This window comes from Ambystoma mexicanum, chromosome 2p (genome assembly GCF_040938575.1).
Source record: "Ambystoma mexicanum isolate Mex_15411 chromosome 2p, UKY_AmexF1_1, whole genome shotgun sequence".
NCBI classification, from domain to species: domain Eukaryota; kingdom Metazoa; phylum Chordata; class Amphibia; order Caudata; family Ambystomatidae; genus Ambystoma; species Ambystoma mexicanum.
This window is the reverse complement of record NC_090923.1, coordinates 1379811853-1379828880: the sequence shown is the minus strand read 5'-3', so window position 1 is coordinate 1379828880 and position 17028 is coordinate 1379811853. Positions and strand designations below refer to the sequence as shown.

Genomic DNA, 17028 nt, shown 5'->3' with positions numbered 1-17028 from the left:
ACTGTAACCAACTCCCTCCTGAGGGACTTTTCCATAAGAAAAGAGAAGGCATGGCAGTAGAAGGTCCCACTTTCTTTTAAGGGGTTCCTTTAAGGGACCTATCATGCTCTTCATAGCATGATTGAACCTCTCTCCCAGTCCATTTGTCTGTGGTTGGTAGGCTTTAGAGAACTTGTAAGTGACACCACAGTTGTTCCACATGGCTTGCATGTAGTGCGACATAATATTGGATCCCCTGTCGGATATCACTTCCTTAGAAAACCCTACTCTGGTAAAAAAAATAAAAAAACAAGTAGAGCCTTAGCCATGGCCTGAGCTGTAACACTCCTCATAGGTATTGCTTCAGGATACCTAGTAGCATGGTCTACTATAACCAGGATAAACCTGTTTCCTGAAGATGTGGGAGGGTCAAGGGGACCAACAATGTTTATGCCCACCCTCTCAAAAGGAACTCCCACCACTGGGAGAGGCACCAGGGGTGCAACATTCTTGGCTCCACTCTTGCCAGAGGGTTGGCAAGTGTGACAGTTCGTACAGAATTTGTCAACTTCTGAACCCATTTTAGGCCAGTAGAAGTATAGGGAGAGCCTTTCCTTGGCCATTTTGAAACTCAAATGACCAGCCAAAGGTATCTCATGGGCCAACTGCAGGAACTGGAGACTGTTTGCTAGGGGCACTACAATTCTTTTGCAGTCCCCAGGGATAGACTCAGTCGGTTCAATGTAGAAGAGGCCATCTTCCCAGCTCAACCTATGCTTTCCAACTTCTTGCCCATCAAGTTGAGAAGCAGGCTGTTGTCGAAGACCTTCGAGAGTAGGACACTCTCTTTGTCCTCTGCTGAAGTCTGCCCTGTTGGGTCCACCTTCTGCCAGCTCAGGATGGTCAACAGGGTCAAGCTCTCCTACCAAAACAGTGTCTTCCTCCAGGTCTGATTCTTCAGAAACTGGACCAACCACACAGCAGAGGGGTGTTGTCTGTCTTTTTCTTTGAAAGAGGCAAAGGTTTCCCCTTTGCCTCTTTCTTTCCATAAATAGCAGTGAGCAACTCATGTGGAGTGGGAGTGATAGTTTTCTCTATCAACTCCTCTGCAGAGCCTCTCAAGGTCCTCTCCCTTGCAGGCCTAGTGAGCTCCTGTTTCCTTTTGCTGGGAGACCTGGGGGCACTGGACACAACTCCAAGAGTTTTCAGGTCATTACACAAAAGGACTCTCCGAGGCACTTGGCGTTTGGGTGCCTTAGCAACATCCTCCACCTTGAAAAATGATTCATCCACCACAGTTATGCTGGCTCCATTGTCTCTGATGGCAGGAGTCTCCTGGCCTTTCACAAGAACACTATCTTTATAATACTCTTTAGTATTATCTGGGATGGAATTATAGACATCTAAATTAATTATGTTGTTCCCACAAGCCCATGGACACTAAAGAAACACTAGCTGAGATTCTCATGAGTTCATCAACCAGTAGGTGAAAGTTTCCACTTGCCATAGGTACTTCTTCCTCTGGGGAGAAGGCTAAGGAGACAGTGTGGATCCCTGAAGGTTTACCCTTACATCTGGGATCCCCTTTCACATGGTCAGTTGACCCACAAACATAACATTTCCCAAATGTTTTGATGATTTGGAGTTTGTTCTGACCTCCATCTGGTTTGGGTCCAGATGGTGCACTAGCCTGATTCGGTTTCCCTTGTGGTTTACCCTTATGTTGCTGTTTGGGGCCCTATTTTGGATTGAAGGTATTGGAATTCTCCTTGTTATCTTTCTTTGACTGCTTTCCTTCATCCTTCTTCTGAGTTGCCCCAGAATCTGTGTCAGTAGCCCTGTTGGCAACCCACAAGTCAGCAGCCTTAGCTAACTTCTTTGGATCTATCTCCTTACAATCAGCCAAGTGCTGTCTGAGCTCAGGAGAGCAGGCATCATAAATTGACTCCAACATAACAAGATTTGTCATACCTTCATAAGTGTTCACTCTGTAACCCTTAACCCAACCATCTAAGTTTCTCAAACAGTCACACAGCCAGGTAGCCCAAGGGGTACCATCATGCTTTTTGAGGGTCCTAAACCTCTTACGGTACTGGGAACAGGTCTTCCCAGTTCTAGCAATTAAAGCTAGCTTCACACACTCGTAATCCATCCTATCCACCTCCCCAACTCCATCACAACATCAGATGCAACAGTGGGTAGCCTAGAGAAGAGCCAAGGAAGCAACTGATTCCCTCTAATGTCTTGAATCCCATGGTTATATTCAAACATTCCCAACCAATCCAAAATATCAAGCTTAACCTCATACATACCCACAATGTTGTTAGGCATACAGGGTCTCTTAGGACTGGAACACCTAGAAGACTCTGAGAAAGAAGCATTTTCAATAAACTTTTTCATTTCTAAGGCATGGTTCATCTCCATTTCTCTGAGCTTAAGTTCTTGATGCTTTTGTTCAGTTTGAGCATTTAAACGTTTACATTCCAATTCAAGCCTCATCTTTTCTAGAGCAATGAATTCAGGACTGAGTGTAGGACCTGTAGGGGTCCCAGTGGACACAGGTTGAGGTTGTTGAGCAGGTAAAGGAGCAGTGAGGCCTACATTGTGGGACACACCTGTTTCATCCAACTCATCAATAATAGACACATTATCATCCTCACAATGTTCCACATTTGCTGAGGGGTTAGGTATTTCAGACCCATCCTCCAGACTTTGTTTCTCTAACAACCTTTCAATCAATTCAAACTTTTTACCTTTAACAGAGAGATTCCTTTCTCTACACAGATTTTTCAGATAATCCACAGTGTAACTAAGGAGGGTGTCCTGACTGTATCTTTCCATATTATACATGATTAATATTGCTTTTTAAGTGATGTTTAGCCTTGTGGTTAGTTAATCCAAGGTAATAGCAACACTCTAAGTGTAATCACTATACTTGATCCTCACCGCTGTACACCGGTGTTAGGCAGAATTATATGCAGTACCCTTTGGGAACACCACACACAATTTGGACTACAAGTGACAGTACAAATTCCCCTTTGGTACAAGCCTGTACTACACAGTAAAGTGGTAGCGATGGCTGAGCAGCCAGACTTATCTCAAGAGTAAAGTGAGCAGTATTAATAGTTACACAAAGGACAGCAATTACTATGATTCAAACAAACACTGACCCAATGTTACTAAGTAAAAGAATTTACATTTGTTTACACATCAGTTATTAAACATTTCACTATTATCAAGCAGTTGAAAAATCATGATTCTAATACACTACACCACACTCAATAGATTTTGGACAAGTTAGGCACAAAATGAAGTGTGAGCAAAATGCACTCCAGTAATAAAAAGGGAGGGAAAGACAAAGTTAGACAGAAGTTGAGCAGCACCAACAAGTACGTAAGCAGGGCAATCTAGACAAAGGAACTACAGTGAGGAAATCAAATCAAGAGGCCAGGGCCAAAGTCAATGGAACAAAGTCTTTGCAGAGGATCACACAGTTCAGGGTAGTTTGCGGTTAAGTCTTTGCCAAGAGTACAGAACGAAGTTGGTCGGACGAAAAGTTACTTTAAAGAATAGGGAAGGACAAGCCTTCGGATTGGCGAAAGATTTCACGCACTTTCACCACGGTCGGACGAAACGAACAACCGGGTTAGCACAGTACCTTTAGAGCAGAAGAATGCTGTAGCTGAGGCAGACCTTTCTGGCAGGGCCTGCAGGCTCACGGTTCCTGAAGCAACTGTCAGACTGACAAGAAGGAGGAAGAATGGAGGGTCCTGCACTGCACAGGGAAGAAACCAGCAGCGGAACAAAGCACTCCTTAAAACACAAGCAGGGTCCGTTCCTCCTGGCTATCCGGTTCACTGCAGCTGTGCACAGCAAATTCGACCAGAGGAGGGAGGCCTGGCTTGTAGTTTGGTGAACTGGTTGTTCCCACCAGCTCAAGGGGAGAAGATTCCTTGCAGATCTTCCCTGTCGTCGAAGTTTGGAGATTGGGACCCGCTGCAGGGCTTCACCGGGAGGTTCAGTCGTGGTAGAGGTCCTTTTCTGTCAGCTTCTCTTTGGTTCTCTCGATCCAGTGGCGACTCTGCCTTCTCATTCCCAGAGACGGGTTTTTTATGCAGTTTTCCCCCATTCACACAGCCTGGCTATCAAACAGCAAGGTGGCTGTCCCGCCGGGACAGTCACCAAAACCAATCATACCAGAGTGCGACATGGGTCTCCAAGGAGACTCTGTGCAGGGAGTCTCAAACCCCTCCCTCACATCCTGTCCCCCTCAGACATTCAGGCGCCTAAGGAGGGCTTCTGTGCAGAATCCCGCCAAAGGTCGGCGAACAAAGGAATCAAACTTGGTTTGGCACTTAGAGCAAAACACGAGAAAGACTTTTACAAAAAGAAATGGCAAATAAACCCAGCCGGCACCGTTTAAAAACGTATATGTTTCAGCAGGTTTATTTAGAGGCTATTAAGATAGCCTAAAACAATACCAAGGCTATTTAAAATAACCGCGGTAGGAAAAATAGGGTAGTTACCACTGCCACCAACCAAATTTTAATGAAAAGGGAACGAAACAATGTACCATGAGAAACAGACGAAAAGGGACAAATATTAACCCTGTCCAGAACTCTATGTAAGATAGTTTGTACTGAGTCTGTGGATTTAAAAAGACTACTAAAGTCAATGGCAACTTTACATGTTCTGGTTGACAGTAGTCAGTCCCAGAAAATGGATTCGGAGTTGGGAAGCCTGAATAAGACAACCCTGTGTTACTGCACTGAAGGTGCTGTGTAACACACAGTAAAAGGATGATGCCTATGGAGTAAGTGAGGCTCCACAGTCTACGAACACAAGCAAATGTTAAACACACACATCAAAACACATGTAAGTAAGAGTGGGGAAAAAGGCTCACACTCTTACCAGGTGAAAAAAATGAATCCTAGAAATCCAGCAAAGCTGCTGAGGGACTCAGTAGGTAAGGGAAATTAGTAGAATTCTCCATAACACTCACCCCCCCCCCCCAGACTAAGGGACAGGAGGATTTAATCCACTCCTGGATGAATCTCTTCACTCTAGTCGGTTAAAAATATCCTAGAGAGACCAACAGCATTTTGGTGGTGACATCCTGCTCTGTGCTCAGTGGTGAAATCAAACCCTTGCAGGCAGATTGACCATCTTAAAAGTTTTGGGTTCTCCCCTTTTATTTGCATTAACCATCTCAAGGGTTGGTGGTCAGTTTGAATAAATCATAGAAATCCAGCAAAGCTGCTGAGAGACTCAGTAGGTAAGGGCAATTAGCCATATTGGAGAATTCTCCCCCCCAACTCAATGACAGGATAAAACCCTCCTGGGAATCAGAACCAGAAATCATGGTGTAGAGACCTAGGGGAAAAAACTGTAAAGGTGGCAGGGATCTTGTCCAACAAGAGAGGAGGAGGAGGAGACAACAGACAAGGAGCGAAGAATCCCAATGAAACTTCCGAAACACCTGTAACCACCCACCGTCTGAGGAGAAAACATCTCTGAGGGTGCATCATTACCAATGACAACTGTCTGGGGGTAAAAGGTCACCTGGGATCCTCTAGAAGAGGGGGAAAGATAAGCCCCTCGAGAAGCATAGTGCTGTGGGCGGGAAGGAACCTGGAAGGAAGGGCTGGAAGGGTGGGCTGTACTTTGTTCTGATTCATCTAAAATCCTGGGTGCAAAAACTTTGTTAAAAGTCGATCAGCCTTTAGCAGGTGTTGTGAAGGTATGCCCATATATATAGAGATCTTTAATGAACCTGTCTCCAAACAGGTGCACCCAAGTCCTTAGCCTCATCCTCCGCCATGTGCAGCAGATTAGAGTCAATGCGCATAAGAATGCGTTTGCGCCTTTCCCTGGAAATTCCAGCATTGGCGTTGCCGAGCAGGCATATTGATCTCTGCACCCAACCTCTGAGTGCCTGGCCATCCCCTGGGAAATTGGTGAGAGCAGCATCTTCCACCACTTCAAATATTATGGCCAAGGGTCCCAACACGTCTAAGAACTTACCCTGACAATTGCGAAGGACCCTGACAACCACTTTGTTAAGGTCTTTCCCCTTCTGAGACCAACAAGACAGTATGGAGTGATCGATATCAGGGGTACAGGCTACACTATCTGGAATAACAGGTCTTGGGTATTCAAAACATAATTTATTCCAATCATCATCGAGAAGCGGACTCTGTACACAAAGATGAAGAAAAGAAGAAAAGAAGTAGAAACCACAGGGATCCCCTTACTCCTACACTTCCAAAGCAGCCAATCAGAACTATCTGAAGAATCTGCATAGGAAAAAGGGAGAGAGAGTGTCCTGGGACGAGGTAATCATCTGAGAGAAACCCCCCCACCCCCAGTTTACCTTTCCGAACCTTAACAGGGAATCAGCAGGAAGGGGAGACCTATACCTAGGACTCAGTTGTCCTCTTAAATACCTAAACTTCCTTGAACGCTTCCTAGGGACCGAGAGGGTACCCGGGTTAGAGCTGGGATGGAAATCAGCCATCCTTGCAACCAGCCTATCAAAAGCCGAGGGTATCATTAAGTTCAAATTAACTAGGGCGGAGTCCACACAATCCCAGACCGCCCCGGTTAACGTTGGGAGGGCCGTTAGGGAAACCTCACCTCAACCTCCCAAAGCATAATCCTCCCCAGACCTTTCCAGTTTTATTAGAAGACCTAACTTAGAAAGAAAGAAATATCAGCCAAAGGGAAACCCTGGGAACCTTTGGATGAAAACATAATGGAAAAACCTACCAAGCAAAAGGGAAATAGCAGCACACACAACAAAGTGATGTGAAAAGCACCAACCAGGGAGCACCTGGAAGCGAACAGGCTGAACATGTGTCAAAAGAAAATAAACAAAATGGAAAAATGTGTATATACAAACAGCTTTCAATAAAAACACACGTGGGCTACAAAGGGCTCATTAGCAAGCCAAGCAGGCAGGGAAACTCATCACAACACGATTCATTGTACCAGGCTGAGCTTGGAACCCAAGCAGGATCAGCATGACCCAAGGGTTAAGCTAAAGCATTTAGCCCTACAAAGGAAAAGAGAGAGAGTATCTCTTCCCCCACTCCTACAAACTGGCTTATGTCAACAACAAAGAGGCAGATACACTTACATTGAAAAATAAATATTCAAATTGAAAATAAATAAATTACATTCACCCAGCAGGCAAGCATTCCATCCACAAAAACACTGATCTACGAGCGTTACTGCGCCGTGCAGGCGCGAACGAACGCAAGCATTTTTTTTAGCAGCATAGAGCGCTGACCGAACACCGAGGCGGCGTCCTGCGCTGTATAAAAAAAAGACCTCTAACAAGGGACGGTGGGAGGGTGGGAGGGGAAGGCGGACGGGAGGGAAAGTTCTGGCTCAGCCGTGGGCCCGAGGGGCAGAGTAGGGGCTTTGCCTTCCCACAACTATAAGCAACATGGGGAGGTCACGAAGGCCTCGGCTTAGAACACTGACAAAGCTTTACAGCAACAGACGGGACCGCTGAGGGGAAGAGAAAGCATCTCAGCAGTCGCGTAACAACATAAATGCAGAAACAATAATATTACTAATAAACATGAAAAGTATCACATAAAAGTATCATACAAAAGCAGCAAAGTACAAGCATGACAAGAAATGTGCTTAGTTCAAGCGTCAGCAGCAAAGAGAGAGGAGTTGTGTTTAGAGGAAGGGACTTTTACGGGGGTGGGTCCCTTCTCATTGGTTACATGGGCTAGTTCTGAGCCTCATCTTGGACGGACTTTCTTCCCTGTGTGTTCTTATGAAGTATTGTGTTTGTTCTGTTTTTTGCAAAAAATGATTGGTTTTACAAAAAGTTTTTTTCTCTGCTGCTATGTGTCTGTAGTAAAGACGGTTTTGCATAATATGAAGCCTCATTGTCATGTCATAGAATCACAGTACTGGTCTGCTCCTTGTGACACAGCACTCCCTCATCCACTGGCATCTCCCAGCATGTGCTTAGGTGTGGTGGCAGCACCCAGCACAGGCACCCAATGCGCATGGTGGCCCGGCGCTGGGTCAGTGGGAGTGGGACTTGTCACAATTGACTGCCGTCTTCCAGGCCGGCGCTGCTACATTAGCAATAACAGGCCCCCTGGGCCATGGCCCCATGCAGAGTCTGCCAAGTGGCACCCGAGGCCAGACCCACCCCCCATCCCAGGCAGGACTACAATTTTCAAGTACAACTTGCAAAGTACAAGACAGGAGCGAGCTCAGCCGGCTCAGCTCACACATTCCTGCCAGGCAGCCCCACACCGAAGACTAACTGTTAACTTGCTTTGATGAAACTGCAGAGAGCACATGACATGATTTGAATCAGTTCATGTTCTGGGCCCACATGGCTGCAGCAGCAGGGCAAAATATTAACTGGCCGGTTGCTGCCGCTATGAATACATTTATTATTATAATATGTGACTATGACACTGGCCCCCAGGGTGGCTCATAAAACCGGCCCAGGCCATTCCCAAGGTCAATTTCATTTGGCCAGGGGCCAATCGCCCGATAGGCTCAGTCCGATCCTGCACATTGTCGTACTGCAGCTTTCACAATGAAGCGGATGAAAAACCTCCAGCAAAATGCTGGACATAAATCCTCTGCCTAGGTGCCCAAAAAATGACAAATTGGTGGGATTACTGCCTGTTGTAATTATGCCAAAATCCCCATGGAGTCCTAGGGACTCCATAAATGGGGCTATTTATAATCTGGCAGTAATTCTGCCAGACCAAAGGGGGTAACAGTATTTCTGTTTGGTGTTATTCTGGCAGGTTTCCTGCTGGAATACAACCAAACTTGTAATGAGGCCCTGTGGACTACATAATATTGCCATTTGGCACAATGGTCCTCATCATGACTTTGCGTGCCAGCAACGGTTGTAAATCCCCATTCCATGGAGTCCCATTTGACTCCGTGGCGGGATTTGCCGGTATTAATGGGACTGTATTACTGGTAATACTGGTGCCAGTAATACCAGTGATTTGTGGCAGTAAGGCACCTTATTTACATCCTGCTGTTTGCTTGACCGGTGCGGAAACCTGCCGGTATACGGTAATACCAGCGTGTTAATTCCTCACCAGCCAAGTTGCAATGCGACCCAATGACCCTCATTACAAGTTTGACGGTAACCCGCCGGTAGCCTCAATGTTACTGGTGCCCGATATCCCAGTGTTACCAGGATATTATGGGTGCCGGCAACAGCAGTAAGTTCTCATTCCATGGAGTCCCTTTGGACTCCATGGAATGGGCTTCCCACTATCAATGGCACCGGTAGTACTGATGCCAGTGATAGGGGCAATTCTTTCCCAGAAGTGGCCTGAACTCGCGTCAGGTCAGGCCTGCTGGTATTTCACTGCTCCTACTGGCAAACCTGGAGTGAGGGCCATTTGTATCCATTACTGATCAAGAGCAGGCAAGGGCGACCATGCTAATGGTGTTGTTGGACACTGGGCTCTTGTGGACAATGTAGAGATGGTATTCCAAAGGGCTGAGGAAATGAAACATTGTTTCCATTGGTGTGTTTAAAAACTAGGGGTGTACCAATTAGGGAATTTAGTATTTGTCTGAATACTGAATCGTTGGTCAAGTATTCAACTGAAGCCGGAGCAAGTTAGCTGCTTTTTTTAATAAAGCTGCACACATGATAACACATATGTCGTACACTTAAGGCACACTTTAAATATGTATCCCAATTCTTTCTTTTCTTTCTTTCTAACATCTGTCTATTTAAGTGAAAGAATACATTGGGCCTCATTACTACCCAGGCGCTAAGTGGTTAACGGTGCCGTAAAAGGCTGCGGCGCCGTTAAGCACTTAGCGCCTTACTACGAGGTCCCTTTGCGGGACCCGACCTGAACGGCTGGTCTGGACCAGCCGTTAAAGTAGGGACCCGCAAAGGGGCCACGCAGGCAATTACAGTACCGCAATTTGCGGTACCGTAATTGCCGCCTTCCCCATTCCCATTGAGCCCTATGGGGCAAAAATGGGAATGGGGAAGGGCCATGGGGAAATACCGCCCCGCCAACCTTGGAATGGGGCGGTATTTCCCCATTTCACCATGGCGGGCACGTTACGATACCTGCACCAACCATGGCGCTAATAGCGCCATGGTTTGGCACTGTTATCGTAATGAGGGCCATTGTATAGTCTGATTCTTTGTTTATTTATGGGTGAAGCTTCCATGGGGCATGCCTGGACCAACTAACTGAGAAGAGCCTATCCCAAAAAATGCAAATGTGCAATCTCTGTGAGCTGGGGTGTTTGGCCTCACCCTTTCAAATGTTTATTTTGGGCTTGCCCATCTTTGCCTTCTGGCCCTAGTGGGGAATTGTAACACAGATAAGGAGTGATTACATCAATTAGCGCCCTTCTAATGGCCCAGGTGGCACTGAATGCAAACTTCTAGATGCTAAAACCATGATGTAGTTTTTCCACAAGTGAATTAAACGCTAAAGAAAAGACCATTAACATGCAGGTTATTTGTTTAAATATTCCTCCAGCTGAATGTTTTCAATTACAAAATAGATTTTAGGTCTGAGGCTTTTCTTTGCAGTTATAAAATACTAAAGCTAGCACTCAGCCCACTAAGCAATACTTCCAGCTTTCCTTTCTTTTGTAAAGCACATGAAGATTAAGGCCTCCATTTATACCTTTTTTGTCTATCATTCCTTTACAAAATTTGTATTACAAGCCGTTTAATAAATATTTTTTCAAGGTGGCTGGTCTCACTAGAGCACAGCTGTCAAACACCACAGGGGGTTTGGCCCGGGCCTTTTGTGCTGGTCTGATGGCTTTTCTATTGTCACAGATCCACAATTGCCCAGCCATTATCTTTCACTTCGTTCGGAGTCCTATCTTTTATTTATTTTTTTCCTACTATTTTTATGTAGCGTTCATTGCCTTGCGGTAGCCTCAATGAGCTACAAAAAGTAAACAAGAATGCTAAAGGGAGGGTGGGTCTGTTCGTGTTGAACTTTTTTCTTGAGTGCAAGTATGACGAGTGCAACCAGTGACTAGGATACAACGTGCATCCTGGTGATTGATTGTGCTTTGAATTCTTAGAACACCACATTCAGATACATTTGTGCCTGCATTTGTGAGTGTTTGCAGCACAACCCATAGATTGAATCCCTAACTATTGATTTCTCCCCATGCTGTCTGCAGTCTAACTCTGCTCCGCTTCCTCCACCATGTGGCCCTGTGCTTCCTTTGTTGCCTTTCCCCCACTAGCCTCAAGGTTTGATTACAGCCCATGTGAGGTACTTGGAACAACCCTTTGGAAGTGGCACATTTTTGTTCCGCGTTTCACTGCAGTTTTTGTTATGCAGTTGCAACATTCGTTTCTGTAAAACTTGTTTCATACATGATAACAGCAGATAATCTGCCTGCAACCTGTAAACCCTCCTCAGATCGAAGAACTAATCTCAGATTGTACTGCATCCTGTTTTATACCTTTTGGAAAGCTTTATTTTATCGCAGAATCTCGGATTTACAAACCGCATGGCTTTTAAAGCATAACAAGTGCATGAGCTTATTAAAACCAGTGAAATTCAGCTTTAAGTCACAAAATATGTAAATATTCGGCAAAACTGAAGATCGCTTTTATAACCGGAATTTGTTTGAATACTTAATGAAAGCCAAATAATGGTACACTTCGATTCAAAACCCTCCTTTGCTTTGAAAAGTTAGCAATCAAATGTTTACACACACCTCCCCAATTGAACGGTAAAACCTAAAAAAGAAAAGCAACAGTATTGTTTCTGTATAACAAAAATCATTGCAAAAGAGGTTTTTATATCAGGGGCTATTGGAGTAAGGGGAATGGGTCCTGTACTCCCACAGATGTGGGGGGTCACAAAAACATGTCGAAAATGTGGGACCCACAACAAAGGCTGTACTCTGAGAGGGGTTGGGGCACATTCAAATTAAAATCTAAATGTGCAAGACGGGCCTCCAAATAAAAAGATTGCACTGCAACACATGGGCAGATCAATATGCAATTTATTTCTTGAAATGTGGAAACATAAGCACTATTTTTTTTTATAGGAACACTTGCAATTGTGAAGAAGCCTCTCTGCTTCCAAAGGAGACCAAATGTATGGGCGACTTACATTTTAATACACCTTGGATCAGCTAATAATGTTGCTCTAGTCAGAGCTATTAGTTGGGCAACATGAGTAGAAACACATTTAGCAATTGGGGGAGCTTTTTATCACAGTTGGGTTGGGGGAAAAGACTGCATACCCTGTTGCCAATTACCCTGCTTCATCAGGACAACATGAGCCATCAACAAAATAAATCAGAACAGAATCGTGTGAGGGTACATCCAGGAGATCTTTCTTCAGGTGTGCAAGTTTATCAGTAATGACTGTACAGTTGTGACACTCACCCTTACTTGGATTGGGTAATAAGGAAACAGGATTTAAAATTGGGACGTGTGCCAGCATAACACGAGAGGAATTCAACAACATTTCAGATTTAGTTGAGGGAAAAAGTGAAAGGTGTTTACCGTTACAGTTTCTCTGTGTGAGGCAAAGATTGCATTCAGAGTCTCTAAATATGAAGCTGATCCAAAAGGATTACCCAAGTCACGTGACGTGAAGACACATAGAAATCCATCCAAATAAGCGCATTCACCAGATGTGTTATCTCTATCGAATTCTCCTCTTTTATCAAGATGAGGATGTTTGTCAGTGGCTGCAAAGAGGAAGATGCAATTAGCCACCTCTCTCCTTTTCCAAAATATTTGTCGACTTGCATGTGCTTGATGCCACTATTTGTAGACTTGTCTGGATGGCACTGAAATAATAGTGTTAGCATACAAATGCCCATGGCGTGCATATAGTTGCATAGGGTTGAAGGCTGAGAGACTTTATAAGGTCCTGGAACATTGAATTGACTTGTAATTGGCTTTTAATCACAGTGAGGGACACCAGTCGGATCCTGCCTGTGGAAACACGTCAGTTTGCACCCTATCACTATTTAACATAATGTTAAAAAGAAAAGACATTTTAAGAAATGTTTGCTTACTTTTCCTTGTAGAATGGCTGCCAGGACAAACTATTTCAAGTTGAAAGCCAAAGAAACAGGAACGTCTTTTGTGCTAACATGATGATCATTAACCAAAAGATTGAGGAAGAAAACTATCCCTTTGACCAGCAAGATCTGTTCCTGGAAAATAGTAAGTATGTTTCAACTCTGTTAGAAGACATTGGGCCACATTACGAGTTGGAGGTAGCCATGCCCTTAATAAGAGCATGGCTACCCCCAAACCCGGGTCCGGGTTCCCTGAATGGGGGAATACCGGGCCATTCCGACCTTGGAGGGCCCGGTATTCCCCATTCAAGGATCCTGGACCCGGTACATCCCCATTCCCATTCGAGCCCCCATAAGGCTCAATGGGAATGGGGAGGATGCTAACAACGGGCCCGTTAATGACGGGCCCGTTGTTAGCCTCCTGGGCCGCTCGCGGGACCCGCTGAGGACGCCTGGTTTTAGTAGACGTCCATAGCGGGACCCGCGAGCAGATCTCGTAATGAGGCAGCAGGGGGTTAACGGCGCCGGCAGCTCTACCGGCACCATTAACCCCCTACCGCCAGGGCCATAATGAGGCCCATTGTGGTAATGTATATCTCTCTCCAATAGCCTTGAGACTTTTATTGATGGCAAAGGTTGCGTTTATCTTGAAAAAACCCTTGAAATTCACTGAAAATATATTGTGTAAAGGAACATTAGGATTGCTGCCTAAGGCATCAACACTCCACCAGTGTGTCAGTTTTGGTGTCTGAAGCAACCATAATTCAGTCACTATCATGCACCGCTCATGACATCAGGCATTTTACTTACTGACATGGGAAACCAGCTCTTGAAAATCATCTTTGGGCTTTGTCTTGTGATGGCCTTCAAATCAAATGAAAACTGAGCACACTCAGTCCATGGGGAGGGTACTATTTTACTGCTCATTATTTCTATTGGCATGTCCAGTAGGAGCTGTGAATAGCATCTGGAAAGTCTTGTGTGGTGTCATGCGCAGTGGCAGCAGTCTGTGAGTTACTGTTGCTTAGGATTCATAATAGGTGAATTTACGTGGTTTTTCTGATTTTAAGTGTTTTCTCTCAATTTTAAGGGTGTTTGTAAGATAAAATGTACAATAATGTCCCTTCAGCTAAAGCGTATTCAGTTAATTTCTAGGTTACAGTAGGTTTAACAGTAATTGTAATTTACAGCGTTCTCCACTGATTTTCATTTTTTTTAATATATGCTTCACACTCACATTGCTGACTGGCAAGGCTTGCAGCCATTGTCGGGGTGATCTCCCGGGGGTCGGCAGGGGGTCCGCAGACCTCCGGGGTTCGGGACGCCCCAACTCCACCCGCAATCCCCAGTGAGTATAAAACACATGCAAGAGCAAGGCATTACTGCTGTTTTGTTAGAAAACGGCAGGGACAGGTTCTGGGATCATAGGTCATCCGGGAACACATCTCACAAGAGTGGGCTCGCAAGCCCTTTTTCATCATGTGTGATGCCTCATCGTGCGTCATCTGGGAAACTTCCCCCAAAACCTAACGCCACCTTGGTTTGGCTCCCCGAGTAATATGGTTAGTATAGGAACATATAGGTGAGTTAGTGGTTGGCGGAGAAGAGGTCAGGTGGTACGCTTGGCTCATCCCTAGAAATGGTTACACCAAAAATTATACATGAGAAAGGTTAGTGATTGGCTAGGTTATGATGCCGTCAGTAGTTAGCCCCTCATGTCCTGATTGGTTCATCCGTGAGTCCCCAAGCCTGGGACCATCATCGTTCCCGGCTCGCAGTGTACCTGATGTTAGAAACAATGTGTGACTGTGTTTCAGTGGAGGTCAATGGACAGGTCTGCCATTTGCTGTAGGAGTGCCTCTTTCTCACCGTTGTCTGTGTCCAGTTTCTCACTTCATTGTTGCAGTCTGTGTCCCAAGCGTGAGACCCCAGAGCTTCCCTGGTCCGTGGTACTTGGCACCGCCTGAAGTCGCTTGATCACGTGTGGTGAGACCATGGCTGGAGAAGAATTATGAGCATTTGATTTGTATTTCGGCTCTGAGGGATGGTTAGCCGCAGCAGGTTTAACCTTGGTCCCAAGCATGCAGCGTGTAAGTTGCAATGTCGTGGCCTTGGCTGTGGGGCTCTCGTCAGGGTTTTTTCTGCATGATCAGCACCTTGCATCTCTGTCCGAGCTGTTCGGGGCCTGCGGCTTCTGAGTTCGTGGCCTACTATGACAGGCAGCATATGGTTCGCATCACAGGGGGGTCGCAGTGAGCGGCAGGGGTCCTTGTACATAAGTGCCTTATTTCTCGTAGTAGTTATAGTAGCGATGTAGCATTTGCAAGAATGAACACAAGTTCTTCTTGCGTCTTGCGTTTCTGCAGTGCTGTAGTTAGGCCTATATGAAAAATAACAATGATGCATCGGTGTATGTAAACGGTCCATTACGTCATGGCAGTGAGTATGTTCTTCGTGTGGAATTTGTGTGTGTCTGACCAGCCTTGCATGGTGGCACATGTGTTACTGTCTGTTGGCTATGTCGTCATGGTATCTCTAACGATAATGGCTTTGATTGCTGCTGTGTTAGTCGAGTTGATCCGTATGGTCTATGTCAGTTTCGCCAGAGGTCACAGCATGTGGCTTGATTTACGGCAATTTCCTTGGCCATGTGGGGTGTGGTTACAGTAGATATTGACGTCTGGGGCATCTGTGAGCGGATCAAATGCCTCTCGTGGTGGGTGTTTAGGCCGTTATGATCTAGGCCATGGTCTGGCTGAGAATCGGGGGAAGGGAGCGTCCCATTTTCCATCTTCAGGCCCCCCTCTGGTCGACTTGTTGACCACAAAATTATCCACTCTCTTATCTCCTCTTACTCGCCATAGCTTTGTTATCCCTGCCAGGTGTCCGTATCGGTCCACATGATCTTCAAAAGACCAGTACATATAAACAAATCCACCACCAGGCTTGCAGTAAACCTACTTCCCAACGTAGCTCTTCGGGTTTCTTGGATTTTCAACCTTGATTGAGAGTGGGTACAAGTCTACTTCTACTATTTGTTGGTGCAGTCGCTCCCGTTCCTTGATGATAATGTCTGCGTTCTTGTTGTCCTCAGCTGGCATTAAGACGTGCATACATATAATTTCTTCAGCAGTGTGTTTAGATCTCGTCTTCCTTACCTTCATTCCCATTATAGCAGCCATTCCTAAAATCACACATCCTGCTATTACTTTGAGGCCGTCTGATAACCAAGATGGCATCCAGGACCAGAGGTATGAAAACCAGCTACCATCCTTCTTCACTCCTTTTGCCTCATCTTCCATTTTGGCGTGCATCTTGGCAAGTTGTGATACTGCCTCTGATAATGTACCGTTGTCTTCATTATTAGCAGAGATAAATGTGCAACTTCCAATTTTTGCGCAAACACCTCCTTCCATTGCTGTCAGGAGGTCGAATACATATCTATTTTGTAGGGCTACCATTCGTATTGCTCTTAATTCTTCTTTTATTGCTTTGTTTGTTTTTTTATTTTATTTCTATAGCGCTCCGGACCCGGGAGTAAAAGGGCGCTTAGTAAAAGTTACAAGGCACAGTACATGAAAATAAGCGGTGATAATAGGACAACTTGAACAACAGTTATACACAGAATATACAGACAGTGGATGTGATAGCAAGCAATAATGACATAAATGAGGCATGTGCAATAAGTACAGTTTATAGCTAAGTCTAACTTCGAGGTTGATTTTTTGTCAGAAGCCACCCGATGGCAAGTTTCCTGAACGACTGGAAGGATTTGGATGACTTAATATTCAGTGGCAGGGCGTTCCAGATTTGGGAGGCGAGGACAGTGAAGCTCGAGCCCCGTTCACAGTAGAGTTTATTGTCAGCATGAGCTCCCACCTGGTTATCTGCAACCACTTAGCATTGGCGTATGCTTGTACTCAGGATGTATGATGGAGGAGAAGAACATGGCAGCTCTGCTGAATAATCTGTGTGCTGGTGGGATGTCAC

General features: G+C 45.4%; 1 protein-coding gene across 1 annotated transcript in view; it reads left to right on the top strand.

The window, feature by feature from the left end:
- LOC138567514 (UPF0764 protein C16orf89 homolog) overlaps positions 1-17028 on the top strand; it is a 546721-nt gene that overhangs the window by 391063 nt on the left and 138630 nt on the right. The window contains exon 5 of the mRNA XM_069645784.1: positions 13045-13183. Within this exon, the coding sequence (XP_069501885.1) occupies positions 13045-13183 (139 nt within the window). The remainder of the gene's footprint in view (positions 1-13044; positions 13184-17028) is intronic.